Below are 24,908 nucleotides of genomic sequence, written 5' to 3' on the forward strand. Positions count from 1 at the left end.
AGGGGCCAGTTGGCCTTAACGCATCATACAGCTTATTTGTCCTTATTTTATTGATTTTATTACATTAAAAACATCTTATCAGATAAATTTGTTATGCTCATTATATTTTTTCCAGTGGCAGGCTCAATAATTTAAGTGTACAATTTATAAAGCGGAATTGTTCACTGATAATTTTGAAATAATAAAAAGCTCCCTGTACTGTCTCTGCAGCCACTTTCTGAGGCACACAGAGTTAAAAACTGATTAACATTAAGAATTATAATAAAATGGCTAAAAAAAACCCTCAATCTGTTCAAATTGTATCTAAAAAGAAACTATTAAATATAAACTATTGAGCTTTTAGACATTTCAAATTAAAGTTATCTCACAGTGGGGCATGTAATTTAGAAACAACTCTAAATTGAAAAGAAAAAACTTGTAACTTAAAAGTAAAAAATATCTTTACCTTGAATGAGTTGTCACCAAAGGGGAGAGACTCTCCATAGTATCGATGTTCAGCAAACACCAACATAGCTTTCAGTTCCTCAGCCACATCCCACATGAACCCCTAAGAAGAATTTACAAAATCACAGGATAAAATCAGGATGTGAAGTCACCGAACCTTTTGGCAAACCACATGCAATAGATGTTAAGCCAGACCAAAAAGAGCACTCTACAAAGTTGCACAATTTATGTTTGTTCTACAAATAAATGACATAATTGATGTCTTATTGTTGCATATCAATCTCACACTTTATGAGTGAAACAATAAAAATAATCCCAGGTTGCTCATCCACTAGTCATCCACGTCTTTTTATCCTGATACTCTAGCCCTAGAATCAACATTATGTCTAAAATGGTCTTCATGTACAAACAGCCGGTACAAATCCTACTGAAATTATTTTTAAATAAGGAGGAGGGCCTCTTCCCCAACTCATTCGATGAAGTTAGCATCATTATGATACAAAACCTGGCAGGGACACAATGAAACAAAAAAACTTCAGGCCAATATCCCTGATGAAAATAGATGCAAAACCCTCAACCAAAAACCCAAAAACTAGCAAACCAAAATCCAGCAGCATCAAGAAGTTAATTTACCAGAATCATACAGGCTTTATTCCCGGATGCAAGGATGGTTCAACATAAACAAATCAATATACGGAATTAGTCACATAAACAGAACTAAAAAATAAAACCACATGATCATCTCAATAGATGCAGAAAAGGCCTTCAACAAAATTCAACATCCCTTCACGGTAAAAATTCTCAAAAACTAGGTATTGAAGGAACATACCACAACATAATAAAAGCCATCTATGACAAACCCATAGCCAACATCATACTGAATGGGCAAAAGCTGTAAGCATTCCCCTTGAGAACTAAGACAAGGCAAGGATGCTCTGTCTCAGCACTCTTATTCAACATAGCACTGGAAGTTATAGCCAGTGCAATCCGGCAACAGAAAGAAATAAAAGGCATCCAAACAGGAAGAGAGGACGTCAAACTATCTCTTTTCACAGGTGATATGATGTTATACCTAGAAACCCCACAGACTCCACCAAAAGACTTCTAGAAGTGACAAAACAACTTCAGTAAAGTTTCAGTATCAAATTCAATGTATAAAAATCAGTAGCATGTCTATACACCAATAACAACCAAGCTAACCGCCAAATCAAAAACACAATCTCATTTACAATAGCCACAAAAAGAATGAAATATCCAGGAATACAGCTAACCAAGGAAGTGAAACATCTCTACAATGAGAATTACAAACCACTGCTGAAAGGCATCAGAGACAACACAAACAAATGGGAAGACATTCCATGTTCATACACAGGAAGAATCAATATTGTTAAAATGGCCATACTCCCCAAAGCAATTTACAGATTCAATACTATTGCTATCAAACTACCAACATCATTTTTCACAGAGTTAGGAGAAAAAAACTCTTTTGAAATCCATGTAAAACAACAACAACAAAAAAAAAAAAAAAAAGGAAAAAACAACTTGAATCGCCAAAGCAATCCTAAGCAAGAAAAACAAAGCCAGAGGCATCACACTACCCGACTTTGAACTATACTGCAAGGCTACAATAACCAAAACATCAGGTACCGGTACAAAAATAGGCATGCAGACCAATGTAACAGGATAGAGAATCCAGAAACAAAGCCACACACCTGCAATAACCTGATCTTAAATAAAGTCAACAATAACAAGCAATGGGAAAAGGACTCTGTATTCAATAAATGGTGCTGGGATAACTGGCTAGCCATATGCAGAAGATTGAAACTGGACCCCTTCCTTTCACCATATACAAAAATCAACTCAAGATGGATAAAAGACTTAAATGTAAAACTGAAAACTATAAAAAGCCCAAAAGCCCTAGAAGAAAACCTAGGAAATACCATTCTGGACATCAGCCTTGGCAAAGAATTTATGACTAAGTCCCAAAAAGCAATTGCAACAAAAACAAAAACTGACAAGTGGGACTTAATTAAACTAAAGAGCTTCTGCATAGCAAAAGAAACTATCAACAGAGTAAACAGACAACCTACAGAATGAGAGAAAATATTTGCAAACTATGCATCTGACAAAGGTCTAATATCTAGAATCTATAAGGAACTTAAATTTACAAGAAAAGGGCTGGGCATGGTGGTTCACGCCTGTAATCCCAGCACTTTGGGAGGCTGTGGTGGGCGGATCACGAGGTCAGGAGATCGAGACCATTCTGGCTAACATGGTGAAATCCCGTTTCTACTAAAAATGCAAAAAACTTAGCCGGGCATGGTGGCGGGCACCTGTAGTCCCAGCTACTCGGGAGGCTGAGGCAGTAGAATGGCATGAACCCGGGAGGCGGAGCTTGCAGTGAGCCCAGATCGCGCCACTGCACTCCAGCCTCGGCGACAGAGCGAGACTCCATCTCAAAAAAAAAAAAAAAAGAAGTCTTCAAATTGCCCTGTTTGCCAAATCTTCTAGGAAAGAGCTAAAGATATCTAAAGAAGCTGTCTACTCATAGGCATTGACAAAAGAGAAAACAAAACAAACAAGCATACTAAACTCCCTAGGGGTGTTCAATTAATATTCTTTATTGGAAAATAAATAGTAGCTCACAATGGCTAATAATAACTGAGTGTTTATAATGTGTCAGGCACTGTTCTAAGCATTTCATATGTATTAATTCACTTAATTATCACAGCAATCTATGAAATAGGCACTTTGATTACCGCCATTTTATAGACAAGAACATTGAGGCACAAGAGTTTAAATAACTTTCAACATTCACACAGCTAGTAAGCGGCATTGCCAAGTTTCAAACAGGTGTCTGGCTCCAGAGCACCATCATCAAGAGCTGTTAGATCTCCTTTGCTAGAACCATCTATATCTGGTCATTAGCCAATCACTTCATTTTTTCACTTACTCAGTTGTGGCCTCCGAATCTTTTCTCAACAAAGCATTCTAGGTAGTCAACATCAATTGATTAGATTTAGATTTAGCACAGATTAAAACTATTTGTCATTCCTAGTGCACACTGTTGCTTTTTAGTGAGTTCCTGCTCCCTAACAAAGACTAAGAACCTCAAGTGTTTTTGTTTTGATCGATAAATGAACAATTAGAAGAGTTATATGCATGTAAGGATAGAGAATTTAACCAGATATTTGTGATGGTTTCAATAACCCCCACTTTCTCTCTTAAGGATCTACTCATTCCCTGCCATTTATCTACAGATCTTGCAAACACCCAGCTCAAGCATGCCCACCTCTGCCTGCCCCACCTTGGCAGTGCTGATCACTCCCCCTTCTCAACACCACTGTGCTAGATATAGGTCCCTGGTACTGTGCCGCAAAATTTGCTTACATGTATGTCACACACACCAGACCATGAGTACCTTAAGAGTAAAGAGCATCCATTAAAACGTCCAGACCTCTGTGCAGTCGATTTCAGGCTTTGAGAGGAGGCAATTTCACGGAACTAGTTCACAAAGTAATAAGTGATCTATTTCAGGACTATTCTTATGTTTCAAAAGAGGTCCATGTAATATATCAACATCTTTTAACATTATGTGCTTGCAAGTCCCTTAATCTTCTTTAAGTCTTTACACAACTCTATGAACCATTATTACTGTATCCATTTAACAGATGAGAAAACTGAGGCACAGAACAAGAAACTTACCTAAAGTCACACAGCAAAGAGGCAAAATCAGCATTCAAACCTTGTCTATCTGACTGAAGCCTTCACTCTCGACCACTGTGTGATGCTGCCTCTCAATAAATTAATGTCTAGAAGTGAATGTGCATTGGAACATTTTGGTATGTAAAGGAAGGTCTCTGGGGCTGGGGATGGGCCAGGATCTGCTCTTCTATGATCTGCCTCTAGACAGTTCTTCAGAACTGTTCCTACACTGAATATCTCTTCCTTTCCACCACTTTCAAGAACAGAGATACCCCAGCAAACCTTAAGTTCTGCCACAGTGCCTGTCAGAGTAGTGCCTACTGGAGGCAGGAACAGCTACCTGCCTATAATAAAAGAGAATGGAAACTGGAAAAATCACTGGACAGGAAAAGTTACCCTGTGGCCTTCACATAAAATGAAAGTCACACCAAAAGGAGAAAAGAGACAAGGCAGCCTCTGTTGTTTCACAGAATAACAGAACGGGAATCTGATGGAAAGGAGGTCCTGATTTTGCTTGTCACAGAAATAGGCATCCTAGGATCTCATTTCTCTGGGAAGTATTTTATTTCAACTAACTTATTTAGATTCTTAACATTCCTAAGGAAATAATCAGAAATGAGAAATGCAATAACAATGTAATTGGGTTCATATCTTTACTTTAAATTCATATACCAGTTCAACAAACATTTACTGAGACCTTCTGACTACCAGGCATTGTGCCAGACATTGGCATTAGGGATAATACATAATTCATTCCCCACTTTAAGGTAGTTCACAACTAGCTTTTTGGTAGAAAGTTGACATTTTCTAGTCACAGCACTGACACATTGAAAAGGAGCACTTCTTCCTTTCACATATCTTTCCAAATTAAGTTTTGTTAATGGATTTCGGCATTATAAAAAGTGATAGAAAATATAGCCAGGGAAGCAAGCTAACAGGCTACATACCATTTTTAACCCTCACAAATCAAAGAAAATGGTAGAACAGGAAAGCTAAACTAAAACGTGGCTACAACTTTACCTTTTTCCATTCTTATTTGTATATTTTTTCTCATTTGCATTGGCTTTGTTTAGGTTTTATTCATTTATTCATTTAACAGATGTTTATCACCTTCTGTATGTCCTGGACACTGACAATATAACACTAAACATACAAAAATTCCTGCCCTTGTTTTTACCTTCTAGAGACCATAATCAAACTATACACAGTAACATTCTTATCCCTGTTTCCCTTATATCCTTGTTCACTCTAGAAATAAGCTGAGATTTTAAAAACAAAACAAAGCAAAACAAAAACAAAAAACTTGCAAAATTCATTTCTCTGGGATGTTCAGGCAGTCCATGAAAAATACAATAAAATAAAATAATTCAATTCTCCAAAAATTGTACATTATTCTTTTCATTTGTAATTCTTTAAGGCTGAATATGTAGACTTATTGGATATCTGTATTTAATTCTTTTATGAACTTCCTATTCATGTACTTTTGCTATTTTTCTGTTATCAGTGCGTTAATTTTTTTGTTATTTTTTATAGAACTTTACAATTAAGAACAGTAATGCTTGGTCATATATATTGCAAAACATTTCTTCCAGGTTATCATAATAAAAGTCAAATTGAGCACTGGAATTTCACGAATCTGCACATACCGTGTTATTACAAAACCAGATAATGTCCCCTTCATTACCAGTGTAGAAAAGTATTGATCCACCATTTTTCTTCCAGTATTTATCAGCTACTAGGTACCGCTGATTAAAAGTTTTCACAGTATTAAATCCAAAATGATCAACCTGTGATAAAAACAAAACAAACAAAACATATTTCAAAGGAAAGTAATAAAATGAGAGGTAATTAATTCTTCCATTAAAATCAATCTATACCATACTACAAAAAAAATCTATACTATACTACAAAAATAATCACAAGAAATTTTAAACTTCATTGTTTTATTATTAATAGTAATATCGATATTATTATTTTGAAATCATTTGCTTATATTATAAAATAAAGCAATGTTTGCTATTGGTGGTCAAGATTTTCAATGTAAAAGAAAAAATACAATTATAAAATCAAATAGTTACTTAAAAACATAATGTTAAAATTGAATTGTTAATACAATGTGAACCCTTTTCTAATTTTTTAATGCATTTTAATTGGCAAATAAAATTTTACATATGGTGTATATAACACGATGTTCTGAAATATGTATACTGTAGAATGGCTAAATTGAGCTAATTAACATAAGCATTACCTCACATATTTATCATTTTTTGTGATATGACCACTTAAAATCTACTCCCTTAGCAATTTTTAAGTATATAATGCATCCCATTATTTTTCAAAATACAGTTTTCCCTTACTATCTGAATTTTCATTATACAAACTTTCAATATTAAAAATTCATGAACTAAATAGACTACTGAAAAGGTCCATAAACCTTGTCACCCCAGCACACCATAGATATTCTAAGTTACAAGATTTTCATGTCTATACCATTCCCACCAAAAGAAATTAGGGCTTATTAGTGAAGTGGCTGATTGACATTTGGGACAAAGAAGCTGCAAGATAAGCTTATGCATTTTGCTGTGCAAGGAAGCAAGAAAGTGCTCAGAATTAATGGAGAGTTATATTTAAAGAACATAGGAAACAACTACAAGGAACTGGCAATCACTGGCAATCATTTTAATAAATTGAACATAAAACCAAAACAAATTAAACATAAAAAGAATAATGACTGTAGTTAATTGAAACATTCAATTCATGAAACTCCATTAGTCCACAAAAATATTTCTAAAAAGGAAAGAAAGGAAAAAGTTCATTTGCCACCATTTAAGTTGTCTATTAAATCAACTCCTTACTTTGAAATTGGGAATTAAAAAGTAAAAAATTCAACATTTAACCTGCCTGTCCAACAGAACTGTATTTGATGGCTGCAAATAGTCCCAGTTAATAAGGAAGAGCTGTGTTTAGTCAAATGTCAGTTAATGTAGAAGGAATGACAGAATTAGAATATGACAGTTCTGTAAAGTTACTGATTCAGGCAAGAATGATCAATTGTGTTAAAAGCATTAGGAAAACGGATAATATGAAAATGAACATTCATATAGTATCAAAGTAATACCACAGAGAATACTATCTTGTCACAAGAGGAAAACATAACTACAATGGAAGGATCAGGCTGTCATCACTTTAATCTAGTAATCAATTTTGTTAGTATCATCAATGGTAGAGCAGGCAGGGATTATGTATCTCATGTGACACAACATGAAGCACATATCACCTATGATGTATTCCTGCCAAAAATGTTCCATTTTATCCTAATCCAGCCTTTAGATCTAATTTCCAGGTTCCAGGAAATATAAAGGTAAAAGAGTAAGTTGAAGATACTTTAAAGGGACAACAGATACTGAAGGTAGAACATTTTACAAGGCAATTGACAAGGCAATATCATGAGAAAGAACTATTTTAGATTAAATGAATTTTAAGGACCATAATAACTAGACATAATACATGACCCTCAATTGGATCCTACTTTGAACAAACAAGATATACATAATGATGTAGGGATAAATGTGTAATTTTAATATGGACTAGTTATTAAATGATACAGGTTGAGCATCCCTAATCCAAAAATCCAAAATCCAAATACTCCAAATCTGAAACTTTTGAGCACCAACATGATACTCAAGGGAAAGGCTCATTAGAGCATTTCAAATTTTGGATTTTCAGATTAGGTATATTCAATCAGTAACATAACATGACTATTACAAAATCAAAAAAATCCAAAAAAAATCCAAAATCTGAAATGCTTCTGGTCCTAAGCATTTCAGAGACGGAATACTCAATTTGTACTAAAGACTTGTTCATTTTGTCAAAAGTGATCATATTGTTTTGGCTACATAAGAAAATGATTTCTTAAACTGAATTTTAAATATATTTTTGAGATTTTTTTTTACCCTTTGAGATTTTTTAACTTACTATTTAGAATGTAATTATCAAATACTATAACATGGTAAGATTCATGTACAACTGTCTGAATTTACAGAGTTACCCCGCAGTACAGAGTCTCACTGAGCCTTTAAAGCATCGTGGGGGCTGAATTCCTCAGTGCTCTGGAAGGACAGAAATGAGAATGCAGCACCCAGTCTGGATTAGACGTAGGCTGTTCCAGTGCTGCTCCAGTCTCCCAGGAACAGTGCTTAGTTCTGACCTAAACCAGACCCTGTAAGACTTGCCTAGGTCATTCTAAAACAGATGGGACTTCCTGCACGCAGCTCTATCTACATACACAGTTCCCATTCATACCACAGGTCCCAAAACACAAATGTCTCAAAACTTTACCTAACTGCATACTTCCTGGTATCTATGATCATCACCATATGTAGTCCTAAAATATGATATTCTAATCTAAAGACTGTCTACTTTTCAGGAAAATAAGCAGTTTTTATGGACTAGGTATGTAATAATGATGTCCACGTGCTATAAACCCTTCCACTGTACATGTTAATTTACTCAATCATTCACTCAACAAGAATCTATTGAACTCCTATTCTGGGCCAAGTACTAAGCTAAGCAATGGGATAAAGAGTTGGCTGAGCTACAATCCCTGAATTCAACTTAGACTAATTCAACTGTATCCACTCAGCCTAAAAATGAAAGGGCAAGAAAGGCAGACAGACAGTGAAAGGAAGACGGACAAGTGATTCCACCTGCTTCCATTCAATTAGTACAGTGGCTCTACGTGTGAGGTCCCCGGACCAGCAGTATCAGCTTCACCTGGGAACTTGTTGAAAATGCAGTCCCTCTGGCTGAATACCAGACCTACTGAATCAGAAACCACGGGGGTAAGACCCAGTAAACTGTGCTTTAACAAGCCGTACAGGTGATTCTGTAAAGTTTTGAAAACCACTGAGTTAGAATAAGCACCAAAATAAGACATTAATTTGTTATTCCTTCTCTTGTGCTGGATTTCAGAATATCTAAAATACTGTAAGCATCTCATCATGCTGAATGAGACTCTGGTGTCTAAGGGTTTGAATTACCACTGAACATACCCCCAAATATAAGCTAACTGTATCATTTTAAACTCAGCATGAGAAACCACCACAGGAACACCTTTTGAAGCTCAGCAGGTTTCAACAAGGGAGGAAAGACTGACTGTGTTGGACTTAAAGAAAGGAAGCTTATGGCTCTCAAACAAGATGCCTTCCCATGAGATTCTTGAAGATAATTTTGCCCTAATGATTTTCACCTCACCCACTGACTACAGAACTGAGTCTTCATGTAAACTGATATATTGCTGTAGCCTTTAAAAGCATCCCACAAAGAAAAACATTAATAATCCAGTCTAAAATTTTCAAATTTGAAAACATGGGTATGTGTTTGTATATGTCATGCTAAATATAACTGATAAAAAGTTCTTTCCAGAGAAACACTTCCATCTAGAATCACAAGGGCCACAAGAACTTCAGAACCAGAGAAAGCCAAATTCCCTTGTGTGCCTGTGCCCAAGGTACTCCTGCTCCTAGCAATCAGCCTTGATTGTTAAGATTGGGGAAAAGAGACAGGAACCCTGGCAAGAAAGCAGACTTGGGAGTTAACAGACCTGAACTTGAATCTTCTAACTGTGAAGCCTCGGGCAAATCACTTAACCTCTCTGAAACTTAGTATCTTCCTGTATAAAATAAGGATAACCACACACAATTCAAAAGATTGCTGTGAGGATAGGGAAAGTGCACCTAAAGTACCAGGCACAGTTCCTGATATATATGAGCTTAAAAGATGTTAGTTCTCCTCTCTATCCCATTTGCACACCAATCCTAAGCACGGGGTACTTAGATGGGAGACAGATTAAGTTCTTCACAGAATTACAGGACCTTAGAATGTCAAAATCTCCTATTTTCTGAGTGCTTCACCTAGGTGCTAAACAACTGGAAATATGTAGTGAAATGTCCTTTGCACAACATGAATTTACAGAATTTCTTTAGCTCCTTCCTATCATCAAGGATATCAACTTCTGGCTAGATAACTAGATAGTTTTCAATACCTAATGGCCAGGCACACTAGGGGCAGTATGCCCTCTGCTGTTGAGAAGTGGGACCCACATGCCACTTCCTGTTCTGGGCTCCTGAATAAAGATTTTATGAATCACAACACGAAAATGTGACAAGGGCCTTAGAAACCATTCCATCTGTGTTGCTCAACTGAAGAAATTAGGCTCGAAGATGTCACATGACTTTGCCATGGTCACAAGGCAGAGGCAGAGCTAGAACTTTATTTTTGCAATTTGGTTTATTGAACCAATTAAAATAAATAATAGCACGGTAAAGACAACACAGTATGACCTCGGAAAGGAAACAAACCTCTCTAGTCATGCACAGCAGTTCTTTCTAGCATATGGTCCAAGAAATTTCATTTTTTCTTTTTTTTAAATTTTTTTTTATGGTCCAAGAAATTTCAAAACATGCTTCCCCACTTTACCATGTGGAGAAGAAATAGATCTGTGAGAATGGGTAGGCAAGAAAAAAAGAGACCATCCTTTAAATGATGTTTATTGTACAAAAGTAATTATTTGGACTTTAAAACCGCTCAAGAATAAAGTTTGCATCCAGAAAAATCAGTAGCAACATTACATCTGTTAGTTTTGCTGGCAATTTGGGGACAGCAAGGGTAGGAGAGGTGGGGATGGGAGGGAATAACATGGAACACCTACCATGTGTCTGCCACCGTGCTGTTGCTTTACACAGATCCTTTCACCATCTCGGCAGTTACCCTCTGGGGGCACTCTCATCATCCAGTTTTAAAATAAGAAGGCTGATGCTCAGAGAGGTCAGATAGCTTGCCCAAGGTAATATAACTAATAATTAGGGATCAAATGTAATTCTTTTCATGTGCTTTTAAGCCCTACCCAATACCGCCTCCAAGAAAACCCAGATATTTATACTCCTTGCATTATAACATGCTCACGCAGATAAAGCTGACTATAAACTTCAACCCTCAGTAGGGGACACGCGGAGTGAGTAACTTTCTCCTAAATTTGCAAAATGAAGGACAAATCTCCCAGCCATTTACTAACAGTTACATTGCAGAATATGTGGAATGTTGGTCTTTTCACTGACCTGACAATAATTGTTACTACACTACTATTGCTAACTCCATTAAGCCATTGATAAAACCAAAATCACATTGGCTCCTTCTTGGCAGCCTTCGGTTTTAGAAAATTCAGTATGCAGTTAGATTTATTCAGGCACCCAGATATCTAATAACAGTTAACTAAAATGTTACTAAAGATACAAAAAGTATACCCAGAGATATGCATGCCCAAAAAAATTAACGCCTCCAATAAATCAAAGTACCTTAAAGGACTTTTTCATGTGCTTTGGTTTCCAACTCTAAAGCAGGGATCTAAAATAAAATAAGACCCTCTTTCTCCCATTTGATGTGTGTGTCTTATATTAATTTGGGGATTGTGGGGTTACATTCCATTAGAGTTCTTAAATGGAGACTGACAACTTTCTGGGCAAGCTTGATATGCCCTGAAAGGATGGACATCTTTATGTTAGAAGAACATAGGTTCCCAAAGAAGGACTAAAACGTGGAAGGAAGGTGGAGTTTAGACAAGCTCTAGATCTACAGTTGGAGAAGGATGGATGTCTAGGAGTGGGTTCCTACTAAGTTGTCCCTCACACATGGGCACCCTAGAGCTAGGACAAGATCAGAGAGCAAGCCACATCTTATGAGTCAGATCTCTGGCTCTTGGATGACTCCTGGTTTATTTCTTCTTTATTATGTCAAGGCCTTCAAAATCCCTGCTTCAGTGTTCTACCTTTATTCATCCATACAATGAAGATACCAGAAAGTATTGGAGATTAAATTTGACTTAAAGAATTAAAGGGGAAACGGTATCCCCCAGTGAGTGTGGTGCTGGCAAAGGAAATGTTTTCAAGTCCCTCCAAGAGGAAGGTGAGTCCAGGAAGGAACTGTCCTCCCTTCCCACAAAGATGCTCTCGTCATTGCCAACCTTAGAGGGTCGAGGTTCCATCTTAACAAAAAGGGTGGAAGTCCTCTCAGAGATATCCTTCGAAGGCAATCATCTTTGTATGTAGTAAGACACTGCTCCTCTTTACCCATACTTCTATAAGTGTTAGCCAGGAAAGAGAACTGCATTCCCTGACTCCTATGCTTTTTTTTTTCCTAACAAGATTTTTCCCCTAATCTTAAACATGAGACTCTTAGAAATAAATTTATTTAAAGAGAAAATGGTAAATGAGAAAGGGAAGAAAATAAGTGATAATGGGAGAGTCCATCATGGGGAAAATTTGGTGCCCAGCCTCCTGTATTCAGACAGTTTGAAAGGCAAGAACACAATAGCTACAGTGCCCTTGTACATGGCAGATACTTTATAGATAATTGTTTTTAATTTTTTTTTTTTTTTTTGAGCCGGAGTCTTGCTCTGTCGCCCAGGCTGGAGTGCAGGGGCGTGATCTCAGCTCACTGCAACCTCTGCCTCTCAGGTTCAAGCAATTCTCCTGCCTCTGCCTCCCAAGTGGCTGGGATTATGGATGCCCACCACCACACCCGGCTAATTTTTGTATTTTTAGTAGAGACAGGGTTTCAACATGCTGGCCAGACTGGTCTCAAACTCCTGACCTCAAGTGATCCGCCTGCCTCAGCCTCCCAAAGTGCTGGGATTACAGGCATGAGCCACCGTGCCCAGCCATAGATAATTGTTCAACTGATGCAGTTCAAATCTTCTAAGTAAGTGGTTCTTGTGTTTCTGATCATGAGGTTCCCTTGTTAATGTTAAAATTATCACAGATGTGTTATATATTAGTAGCCAGTGCTTGAGAAAATATGAGAAGCTATTATAAATTCAATAGTGGTATAAATAAATATCACAACAGCATCTATCTATATGAAAAAAAAATGTGTACTTAGTAACCAAATGGGGAGGGAAAACACCCTCTCGAAAAATTCTGCAGTGCTTAATAAACTTTCTTTCCTCAAACCAAGAACTCTGGGCCCCAGAGGGGGAATCGCTAAGTTATCAAAATGCTGTGAAACAAAAACACTCTTTGCTTTACTGCTAAAACAGAGGTGAAAATATCCTGCCCTTGAGAATACGTAAAATGCTCCCGTAAATCAAGAAATAACATGTTTTGTCAAATAACAGTTAAGTGTTTCATTAGAGGGAGATTCTATCTGTTGGTCAAACAGCTCTGTAAAAGCACCACATAATCAACGCCTTCCCATGGCTTCAGGAAGCTTTGTACTGAGAGAATTACCCGGCCACAGCTCAAGCTCCCAAATTAGAAATAAAGTGCTGCTGTAATCAAGCACTGCATATAAATTTCAGGAAATGTTACACCACTAGAGGGCGCCCTTATATAAGTAGTAAAGTCGGAAAGACCGTTACTGTTTTTGTTTGTTCTATTATTAATAGACGGGGTCTCCCTCTGTGGCCCAGGCGAAGTAGAGTGTCTCGATCATAGCTCACTGCAGCCTCGAACTCCTGGGCTCAGGCGATCCTCCTTCCTAGGCTCGAGAGTAGCTGGAACTAAAGGCGCACACCATCACACCCAGTTTGTTGTTTTAAATTAAGTTTCATAAAACCTTAGGACAGAAAGGGAACTTAGATCTCAAGTCCAAACTCTTGGATAAAAAACGGACAGCGATGCCAATTATTTTAAATCTTTCTTTTCTAAATAAATATATGTTCACATAATTGAAACATAGCAATCATCCCCCTTCTTTTTAAAGTCAGGATTCAAAATCTGTGCTGTCAGAGACCAGGATATTGGTTACCACTGCAGGGGAAAACTGACTGTAAAAGAGAATGAGGGGATTCTGGAGTTAGGATAATGCATTGTTCTATATGTATAATAAGATAATTCGAAAGCAGATTAGTAAACATTTAAAATCTCACTGAAGATATATATTATTTTACAAGGTATATGTTTATATTTCTATTTCACTATAGTCATATGTAAATTATATTGCACTAAATCACACTAATATTAATTTTTTCTTTCATTTAAAAATACTTATTAAGTACTCACTAAAAAGCAGGTATTAAGAAAAAAACTAAGATACAATTCCATTTCTCAAGTTCTGGGGAATCTAACAGAAATGATTAATGTGCTAGTAAACAACCAAGCAGTGGTATGGTTAAGTTCTGTATACAAAGCAATCTGGGAGCTCAGAAGCCAAAGCCACCACCCTGCCTGAGGAAATTACAGAGGGCTGCACCAAGGAGGTAATATCTGAGCTGAACTTTGACATAGAGAAGAATTTTTTTTTTCAGGTACAAAAGAACATTTCAAGCAAAGGAAGAAAAACATGTGCAAGGCTATGATGAGCTATATAGAATGAGCATAAATTCAGGAACTGTTGTTTTATGGCAACAGGTTTATGAGGGGAAGACATGGGAGATGAGATTAGTCTCACTGGGCTGCCATGGTGGCTCACACCTGTAATCCCAGCGCTTTGGGAGGCTGAGGCGGGAGGATCAAATTGAGGCCGGGAGTTCGATACCAGCCTGGCCAACATGGCAAAACCTCTTCTCTACAAAAATACAAAAAATTAGCCAGGCATGGTGATACACCCTGTAATCCCAGCTACTTGGGAGGCTGAGGCCCGAGAATCACTTGAACCTGGGAGGCAGAGGTTGCAGTAAGCCAAGATCACACCACTGCATTCCCACCTGGGTGACAGAGCAAGACTCTGTCTCAAAAAAATTAATTAATTAATTAATTAAATAAGGAAAAAGAAAAACCTAGGCCAGGCACACTGGCTCACACCTGTAATTCCAACACTTCAGGATGCCAAGGCAGTAGGATCACTTGAACCCAGGAGTTCAAGACCAGCCTGGGTAACATAGCAAGACCGTGTCTCTACAAAAAATAAAAGTATTAGCTGGGTGTGGTGGTACATGCCTGTAGTCCTAGCTACTCAGGACACTGAGATCGGAGGATCCCTTGAGCCCAGAAGTTCAAGGTTACAGTGAACTATGATCATGCCACTGCACTCCAGCCTGGGCAACAGAGCGAGACTCCATCTCAAAAAAAAAGAAGAAGAAGAAGAACAGAAAGAAGGAAGAAAGGAAGGAAGGAAAGAAGGCGGTATAGAGAGACAGAAGAAAGAGAAGGGAAAGGAGGAAGGAAAGAAGGAAGAAAAGGAGGAAAGGAGGGAGAAAGGGAGGAAAGAAACCTAGCTGAAATCCAAGATTGTTTCTCTAAACCAACAGTGAATGAAAAACATCCACTGGAAATAGACTCAACTAGGCAGGGACTTTTTTCTATTTTGTCCACTTCTGAGTACACAGTGACTAGAATAAGGCCTGGCATGTAGTAGAAGACCAATGAATACATGGAGAGTAAATGAATGCATGCATGCATCATGGCTCTGCAGTTGGTATAAAAACAAAAATGAGAATGGAAAGCAAAGTTCCCAAGAAGGTCAAGTTTGTGCAGGTTCATTTATTGGGTGGGTCTGTTCCCAGCTTTGGAAGAGTTGCACAAAACTGTAGTTGGATGTGCTTTTTGCCCAGTGACAAATCACATGCCTAAGGGAGAACCCAAGCCTTAAATCTAAGGGCAACACATAACAGTTTGGTCTGCTGAGGAAGCAGGAAATGCATGCCTTCTGCTGGGTGGAGAAACAGTTATAAATAACTACAAATAATATGGACAGAAGGCCAGCATCGCAGGGTGTGCAGGAGAAGGACTAATCAGCATTTTACCAAAGTATATTACTAAAATATAATCGATCTTGGTGACAAGGTTATAAGTCAAAGTTTTTAAGACTGGAAAGGACTTTAAAGTCATGGCTGTCAGCCAGGACACAATAACTTTACCTGAGAAAGAGCTTTCTGTAAAATGTACAACATAGCAGCTCGTTCAGCAGCATACTAGTGTTTGGTGAACCCACATGTGCTGCAAAATGTTGATTTGATCAATGTGTAAAATATGTGTTTCCAACAACAGAGTTTTAAGAAGGAAGAAACAGGGGAGAGGTATAATGCCCTAGGACAAAAATTAATTGGAGGGAATAGTTGAGACTCTAGGTAAGTGAGGGATATGTGATGCAGCGAGATCCTGGGGAGGAAGGAGGGAATGGGGTCAATAGCACCAACAGAAGGATCTGACTTGGGCAGCACAAGGAACCCCTTCTCCACTGGGAAACAGATGGATGCAAGAGTTATCTTTCTAATTAGCGAGGGAGGAAACTAAAAGGGTTCTAGTTAAAATGCCTCTCATATGACACCTTAGTTTTTAGTCAATACACTAAAGGGACAAGATAACCTATTAAAAGAGATAGTAAAAGAGAGCCCAGGGTGGCAATGATTTAAAGACAGGGGTAAAAGTTCAGCATGGAAGAAAAAACTGTTGCCTAGGCCTCCATAAAGCTCCTGAGGTTGGAGACTGAATTGGTAGGCACAATAATCTGCCTAGACATGGGCTTGCTTAGCAGATATTCACAACCCAGGAGCAGGAGCAGAGAAGTTCAATGGTTGGATAAAACTAGGATGAGAATGTCATAAAGGGGTTGGGAGAGGACAGGGGGCAAGAGAATTAAGGTCATTCCTATCTTCATGCAGCCTGAATATACCCAGAGCCATGAGGTCCTGTTCACCACAGACAAATGCTGCCATAATCTCTTTGCTGATTTGCAAGGTCATCTAAACTATGCTGTATTTATTCTATTTTAAGGAGTAAATAATCTTGCCAGAACTCGTATATATGATATATAAGCATTTCAATAATAATCTCATAAAAATAATGTAAGGCTGCATATCATCAAGGCCTTACAAGTTTATATTCTTCTGTTTTGTTAAACATAAGATGACGTGTTACTGATTTTCTTCCTTTATAATCTATTGCTCTAAATGTTTCTTTTTTTTTTTTTTTGAAACAGAATCTGACTCTGTCGCCCATGCTGGAGTGCAGTGGCATGATCTTGGCTTGTGCAACCTTTGTCTCCTGGGTTCAAGCAATTCTCCTGCCTCAGCCTCCCGAGTAGTTGGGACTATGGGCATGCCCCACCATGCCCTGCTACTTTTTGTATTTTTAGTAGAGACGGGGTTTTGCCATGTTGCCCAGGCTGGTCTTGAACTTCTGACCTCAAGTGATCCACCTGCCTCGCCCGCCCAAAGTGCTGGGATTATAGGCATAAGCCATCGCACCTGGCCTGTTCTGAATGTTTCTTCTACGCATGCAAAATGTTCTCCTGATACCACTGTTATAACTACATCACATCTTCTAAGAGATAGAGGCTGGTATCTGGTGGTATAATGTAAAAGGACAAAGACCCCTCAACCTCCAAAAAAGGCAAAAACCATGTTTCTCACGAGCAGGAGTTCAGACCTGTGATCTACGTAACTCACAATCGAATCTTGCATACTACCCCTCCTCCTGCGAAGAGCTGCGACGACCTCATAAATCTTCTGTTCTCCAACTGAGCAACCCCAGTTCTTACTATTTCCCATATAATACTATATTCTAAAGTCCTCCTAACCCTGCTCACACTAGATTAATTAAAATTCCCTCTTACAGATGGTGTGCCCAGAGCTGAGTACAATATGTAACATGTGGTCTAAAAAAGTGCCTTGCTAATCACTGGCCAGGAATAAATAACCGATGAGTATGTTTATAGACCTTATCCATGGTTTTGCTTTCTGCAGTTTCAGTTACCCATGGTCAGCCATGGTCAGAAAATAGGTGAGTACAGTACAACAAGATATTTTGAGAGAGAGAAAGAGACTACGCGTTCACATAATGTGTCATAGTTGTTTGTTATTGATCATTGTTGTTAATCTCTTATTGTGCCTAATTTATAAATAAAACTTTATGATAGGTATGTATGTATGTATAGGAAAAAACATACTATATATAGGGTTCAGTACTAACCATCTCTGGCATCTACTGGGGGTCTTGAAACTTATCCCCCATGAAGAAGGGAGGACTACTGTATAGCTCCAGTAACACAGCCTACTTTAAATTTAAAGTCATGTAGGTATACTGGGTTGAATAGCATCCCCCCAAAATTTATGTCCTTCCTAGAACCTCAGAATGTGCCTTTATTTAGAAACAGGATCATTGCAGATGTCATTAGTTAAGATGAGGACATGCTGGAGAGGGGTGGGCCCTTAATCCAATATGACTGGTGTTCTTATAAGAAAAGAAGAGACAAAGAGTCACAGAGAGAAGAATGCCATGTTAAGACACAGATGCACAAAAGCAAGATGGCCATGTGACAATGGAAGCAGAGACTGGAGTCAAGCAGCTTCCAGCAAAAGAACGCCAAGGACTGCCAACAGCCAGCAGAAGCTTAGCGAGGGACACAGACCAGACTCTTCCCGGGAGCCCAGACCAGCCTCTCCCTCGGAGTCCCCAAGAAGTAACCAATCCTGCTGACACCCTGACTTTGGACTTCTGGCCTCTGGAAATGAGAGGATAAACTTCTATTGTTTTAAGCCTCCTAGTTTGTGATACTCTGCAGCCCTAAGAAACTAATACAGAAGGCCTCTCTATGGAGGTGGCAATGGAACCAAAGCCTGAAGGAACCAGACAAAGAAAGAACTCTAGAAAGAAGAAACAGAAAATACAAAGAGCCAGAGGCCAGAAAGAGCTTAATGTAGAAACAGAGATAAGACTAGTGGTGAACAAGAGAGAGAATGGTACTGGATGAGGCTTAGTGCTAAGTGGGCTATGATAGGGAGTCTGAATTTAAGGGCAATAGGAAGCCTTCAAGAGTTTTAAAACTTATTCTGATCTGTTTTATTAAAAAAAAAAAACAGATAAAAAAAAAAAAGAAAGCACGAAGAATAAGTAGAAGGCTATTGAAAGGTTCACATGGCACATGATTATGAGAACAAGCCAGGCTTCAAGCCAAGGTAGGTCTCTCTTAAATTGCTACATATTTAACATATATAACAATGTTTAATCTCCAAAGTCATAATACACCCAAGAAAGATCTCAATCAAGAAGGACTAAATACATGACATCAGCAGTATTCATTTAACAACAATCAACAAAAGGAAGTCCTTTGAACAGTTGTAGTCACCACTATAGCCCATTTGTAACAGATTGTGCACTGGCCCTGACTGTGGGCATTGTAACATTAAATGCTCCACTAAATTGGCAAAAGAGTTCCAAGGCCATCGGGCTCCCCCCAGCATTTAATAGAAGTCAATAAAGCATATTCTATTGCTACTCTTTTCTCCAAAACCTACTAAAGAAATTGATAGAAGGTAATAAACTAATTGTTCTCAAACGTTTAGGTCCTGTTCCACCTGGTGAGATAAAAGACATCAGCAGCCACAATCTTCACTGGTTACCTCTGATGAATTAATAAACTACATTTTTAAAAAAGAAAAGGCACATACAAACATAGTATTACAACATAATGCTAAAATACAACTCTTCTTCCTCCATGGAGAATATTCTGTGAATGATACCATGAGAACCATTGAAACAGAAAACCTACAACCTCTTTTCAGAGACTGCTTTAAAATAAATTTTTTTATCACATTGAAAAATACATGATGTTAAAGCACTCTGGAAAATTAAACTTTACAAAATCCCCACATGAATAGCATCTACCAAAGGAAGCAGCTGAGGAAAGTAATGTCTAAGTTTTTTCCTCCCTGGAAACTCCAACATCAAATTTGCAGTCCTGATTTCACTATAAAATGTCCTCCAGGGACTTTTTATCATTATCTTAAAGATACACTCTACAGACTACTCATTGTTTTGCACATTCATCCGGTCTAAATGATAATGGCGCTGTAAAAAAGATAAAGGAAGGGAAAAGGATATCCTCAGCAGAAACCAAAAAGCTCAGAACAATAACAGCAAGTTCAAATGTAACCAAGTGGCTTCCTTTGATTACTTTCAGGTGGTTTTGCCACCACATCACCAGATAATCAACAACTTCCCAGAGCTAGTGGGATGTGTAAGTATTTCTTGAGTGCCTACCATGGGATAAGTACTAGAGTTACAACAGTGAACAACCTAGATATGGTCACTGCCCTCACAGGGCTTATAGTCTGGTGACAGACAACAAGAAACAGAAAACAAACAAGCAAACACACAAATAAGAACTTAGAAACTAATTGTACAAGTTTTACCTGGGTGCGGTGGTTCACACCAGTGATCCCAGGACTTTGGGAGGCCAAGGCTGGCAGATCACTTGAGCCAAGGAGTTTGAGACCAGCCTGGGCAACGTGGCAAAACCCTGTCTCCTCAAAAAATACAAAAATTAGCATGGCATAATGGCATGCACCTGTAGTACCAGTCACTCAGGAGGATGAAGTGGGAGGATCACCTGAGCCCAGGAGTTCGAGGCTACAATGAGCTGTGATCACGCCACGCCACTGGATTCCAGCCTGGGCAACAAAGTGAGACCCTGTCTCCAAAAAAAAAAAAAAAAAAAAAGGAAACTAGTTGTACAGGTTTTATTCTGATAGAGAATAACAGAGGCAGAATGACTTTTCATAGGGTGGTCAGAAAAGAAGTCTTGGAGCAGGCAATAGTTAAGCCTTTAATCCACACAGCCGTCTACCCTGTGAAAGGTCCTGGGGGTCCTATTCAACGCCACTCCCTTCATGAAACATTCCTGCCTTCTTTGTGCTTTCATGGTATTTTAGCTATATTATAATCTTTTCAAATGTAGCCTTGCACTGTAGTTATTTATACATACATGTCTTATAACCACCATACTATTATAAACTGTAAAACTGTAAAAAAAAAAAAAAACCCATATAAAAAAAGTTAGACTCTATTGAACACACCATGTGTGTTATTTCTTCCTGCCCCTGTGAATAGTGTAAGGGCTGAACTAGGACTATATGTAAATAATCTCAGTTGTTCTTCAGAGGAACCCTATGGAGTAGAGAGGCTGTGTTTTCCCGACCATGCCCTACTGCCTCTCCCTTTCTGGCTAATCTCTGTACCCACAAAGTGCAAAACACAATGTGCCCAGGCCTTGCTACATCAATGACTCCTGAGTTGAACTGGAAGAAGTGAGAAGTGTGACGTGACACCTGAAGACCAAGTGACCTCACCCAAACTTAGACTACACCAGTTAACTCTGCTTTAGGCCTGTGGGGCTACCAGCAAGACTGTTTTCTATCAGAGGTGTGTTAGCCTCAGGAAATGTGAACAGATCCTACAATTACCCAGTTAAAGTCCAACTCAACCTTGAAAGGTAGAAAAGCTGTAAACACATAGGTGACTATAATTAATACTGAGCTTCCTCGGCAAAGACAAGGCTCTTTCATCGTCCCACCATTTCCTGAGTACTTACTGTGTGTGCCTGGCTATACTGGATACAAGGATAAAAAGCCTTATTTTTTGCTCTGAAAGAGGCCACAGTCTACCAGAGGAGACAAGCAAGCAAAGAAATTATTTCTCTATAAGGAATGCACATTATGAATGTGGGTGAGAACAGGGTGATTGTTATGGCAGCAAAGAGGAGACACAACCCAACTAACCAGTGGTACACAAGGCCGTAGCGAAGGCAAACTCAGAGAAGCTGATAACGTCTGTCCTGGCACCCTGCTCACCTCTTTTCCAGCCTCATCTTCTACCACATGGCCCTCTCCCACTTCATATTCCAGAAATGCTCTGGACATATGCTTTCTCAAGTCTCCAGGCTTCTCTGCATGGATTTCCTCCTGCCTGGAATGCATTCCTCTCTCGTATCATTACAAAAAAAATTACTACCTCATCCTCAAAATGTTCATTCAAGTGCTGTCACCTCTGCAAAGTTTTCTAGGACAACCCCAGGCCCAAAGGAGAATGCTCCTTCTCTGATCCTATGACAGCTTCCAGAACAGTCACCACCACACTCTGCTGTCACTGTTTTGAAGGTTGGCTCAGCACAGTGAAAATAGCCCGGCTCTATAGCCTGAAAGTCCCACATTGAAATGCTGATTGTGCCACTTTCTAGCTAGATGATTTCCAGAAAACTCTTTCATATCTCAGTACTTCAGTTGCTTCATCTATCAAAGGGAAAACTAATAACTTCCTTTCAAGGTTGCAAGGATTCAAAGTGGTGTGTGTACAAGTCCCTGACCATAGCAAAGGCTCAAAAAATACTCCCAATGACTGATAACCATCAATAACTTTATATTGTGGTATTAAAACACACACAAAAGTACATTACAACCATATGTGTATTTTTACATTTGGCACGTGATGTGGTTTTGCTGTGTCCCCACCCAAATCTCAACTTGAATTGTATCTCCCAGAACTCCCACGTGTTGTGGGAGAGACCTAGGGGAGGTTACTGAATCATGGGGGCCAGTCTTTCCTGTGCTAGTCTCATGATAGTGAATAAGTCTCACAAGATCTGATAGGTTTATCAGGGGTTTCCGCTTTTGCTTCTTCCTCATTTTCTCTTGCCACCACCATATAAGAAGCACCTTTCACCTCCTGCCATGATTCTGAGGCCTCCCCAGCCTTGTAGAACTGTAAGTCAAATTAAACCTCTTTTCCTTCCCAGTCCTGGGTATGCCTTTATCAGCTGCATGAAAACGAACTAATACAGTAAATTGGTACCAGTAGAGTGGGGCATTGTTGAAAGGATACCCGAAAATGTGGAAGCAACTTTGGAACTGGGTAACAGGCAGAGGTTGGAACAGTTTGGAGGGCTGAGAATAAGATAGGAAAATGAGGGAAAGTTTGGAACCTCCTAGAGACTTGTTGAATGGCTTTGACAAAAATGCTGATAGTGATATGAACAAGGTCCAGGCTGAGGTGGTCTCAGATGGAGATGAGGAACTTGTTGGGAACTGAAGCAAAGGTGACTGTTCTTATGTTTTAGCAAAGAGACTGGTGGCATTTTGCCCCGCCCTAGAGATTTGTGGAGCTTTGAACTTGAAAGAGATGATTTAGGGTATCTAGAGGAAGAAATTTCTAAGCAGCAAAGCATTCAAAATGTGACTTGAGTGCTGTTAAAAGCATTCCATTTTAAAAGGGAAACAGCATAAAAGTTCAGAAAATTTGTAGCCTGACGATGCAGTAGAAAAGAAAAACCTATTTTCTGAGGAGAAATTCAAGCTGGCTGCAGAAATTTGCATAAGTGGCAAGGAGCCTAATGTTAATCCCCAAGACCATGGGGAAAATGTCTCCAGGCCATGTCAGAGACTGCAAGGCAGCCCCTCCCATCACAGGCCTGGAGCCCCAGGAGGAAAAAGTGGTTTTGTGGGCTGAGCCCAGGGTCCCCGTGCTGTGTGCAGCCTAGGGATTGGGTGCCCTGTGTCCCAGCCACTCCAGCCATGGCTTAAAGGGGCCAACATAGAGTTTAGGCTGTGACTTCAGAGGGTGGGAGCCCTAAGCCTTAGCAGCTTCCACATGGTGTTGAGCCTGCAGGTGCACAGAAGTCAAGATTTGAGGTTTGGGGACCTCTGCCTAGATTTCAGATGTATGGAAATGCCTGGATGCCCAGGCAAAAGTTTGCTGCAGGGGTGGAGCCCTCTGGAGAACCTCTGCTAGGACAGGGTGGAAGGGAATGTGGGATCAGAGCCCCCACACAGAGTCTCTACTGGGGCAATGCCTAGTGGAGCTGTGAGAAGAGGGCCACCATCCCCCAGACCCCAGAATGGTAGACCCGCTGACAGCTTGTACCGTGAGCCTGGAAAAGCCACAGACACTCAATGCCAGCCAGTGAAAGCAACTGAGAGGGAGGCTGTACCCTGCAAAGCCACAGGGGTGGAGCTGCCCAAGATCATGGGAACCCACCTCTTGCATCAGTGTGACCTGGATGTGAGACCTGGAGTCAAAGGAGATCATTTTGGAGCTTTACGATTTGACTGCCCACTGGATTTCGGACTTGCATGGGGCCTGTAACCCCTTTGTTTTGGCCAATTTCTCCCATTTGGAATGGCTGTATTTACCCAATACCTGTACCCACATTGTATCTAGGAAGTAACTAACTTGCTTTTGATTTTACAGGCTCATAAGCAGAAGGGACTTGCCTTGTCTCAGGTGAGACTTTGGACTGTGGACTTTTGGGTTAATGGTGAAATGAGTTAAGACTTTGGGGGATTGCTAGGAAGGCATGATTGGTTTTGAAATGTGAGGACATGAAATTTGGTGGGGCCAGGGGTGGTATGATATGGTTTGGCTGTGTCCCCACCCAAATCTCAACTTGAATTGTATCTCCCAGAATTCCCACATGTTGTGGGAGGGACCCATGGGGAGGTAATTGAATCATGGGGATTGGTTCCCATGCTATTCTCATGATAGTGAATAAGTCTCATGAGATCTGATGGGTTTATCAGGGGTTTCCACTTTTGCTTCTTCCCCATTGTCATTATGTTAGCTGGTTATTTTGCTCATTAGTTGATGCAGTTTCTTCCTAGCATCAATGGTCTTTACAATTCGGCATGTTTTTGCAGTGGCTGGTACCGGTTGTTCCTTTCCATGTTTAGTGCTTCCTTCAGGAGCTCTTGTAGGGCAAGCCTGATGGTGACAAAATCTCTCAGCATTTGCTCGTCTATAAAGGATTTTATTTCTCCTTCACTTATGAAGCTTAGTTTGGCTGGATATGAAATTCTGGGTTGAAAATTCTTTTCTTTAAGAATGTTGAATATTGGCCCCCACTCTTGTAGAGTTTCTGCCAAGAGATCTGCTGTTAGTCTGACGGGCTTCCCTTTGTGGGTTACGCAACCTTTCTCTCTGGCTGCCCTTAATATTTTTTCCTTCATCTCAACTTTGGTGAATCTGACAATTGTGTGTCTTGGAGTTGCTCTTCTC

General features: G+C 39.3%; 1 protein-coding gene across 6 annotated transcripts in view; it reads right to left on the reverse strand.

Annotated features, from left to right (window-relative positions):
- Window positions 1-24,908, reverse strand: part of PRCP (prolylcarboxypeptidase) — a 78,564-nt gene that overhangs the window by 31,218 nt on the left and 22,438 nt on the right. For all 6 annotated transcript variants that reach the window (XM_058446532.1, XM_058446531.1, XM_058446529.1 and 3 more), the window contains exons 2-3: window positions 5,796-5,936; window positions 446-547 (exon numbers count right to left, since the gene is read on the reverse strand). In XM_058446532.1, the coding sequence (XP_058302515.1) occupies window positions 446-541 (96 nt within the window). In that variant the 5' untranslated portion in view covers window positions 542-547; window positions 5,796-5,936. The remainder of the gene's footprint in view (window positions 1-445; window positions 548-5,795; window positions 5,937-24,908) is intronic.

Source organism: Hylobates moloch, unplaced genomic scaffold (assembly GCF_009828535.3).
Source record: "Hylobates moloch isolate HMO894 unplaced genomic scaffold, HMol_V3 SCAFFOLD_11, whole genome shotgun sequence".
Taxonomy (NCBI): domain Eukaryota; kingdom Metazoa; phylum Chordata; class Mammalia; order Primates; family Hylobatidae; genus Hylobates; species Hylobates moloch.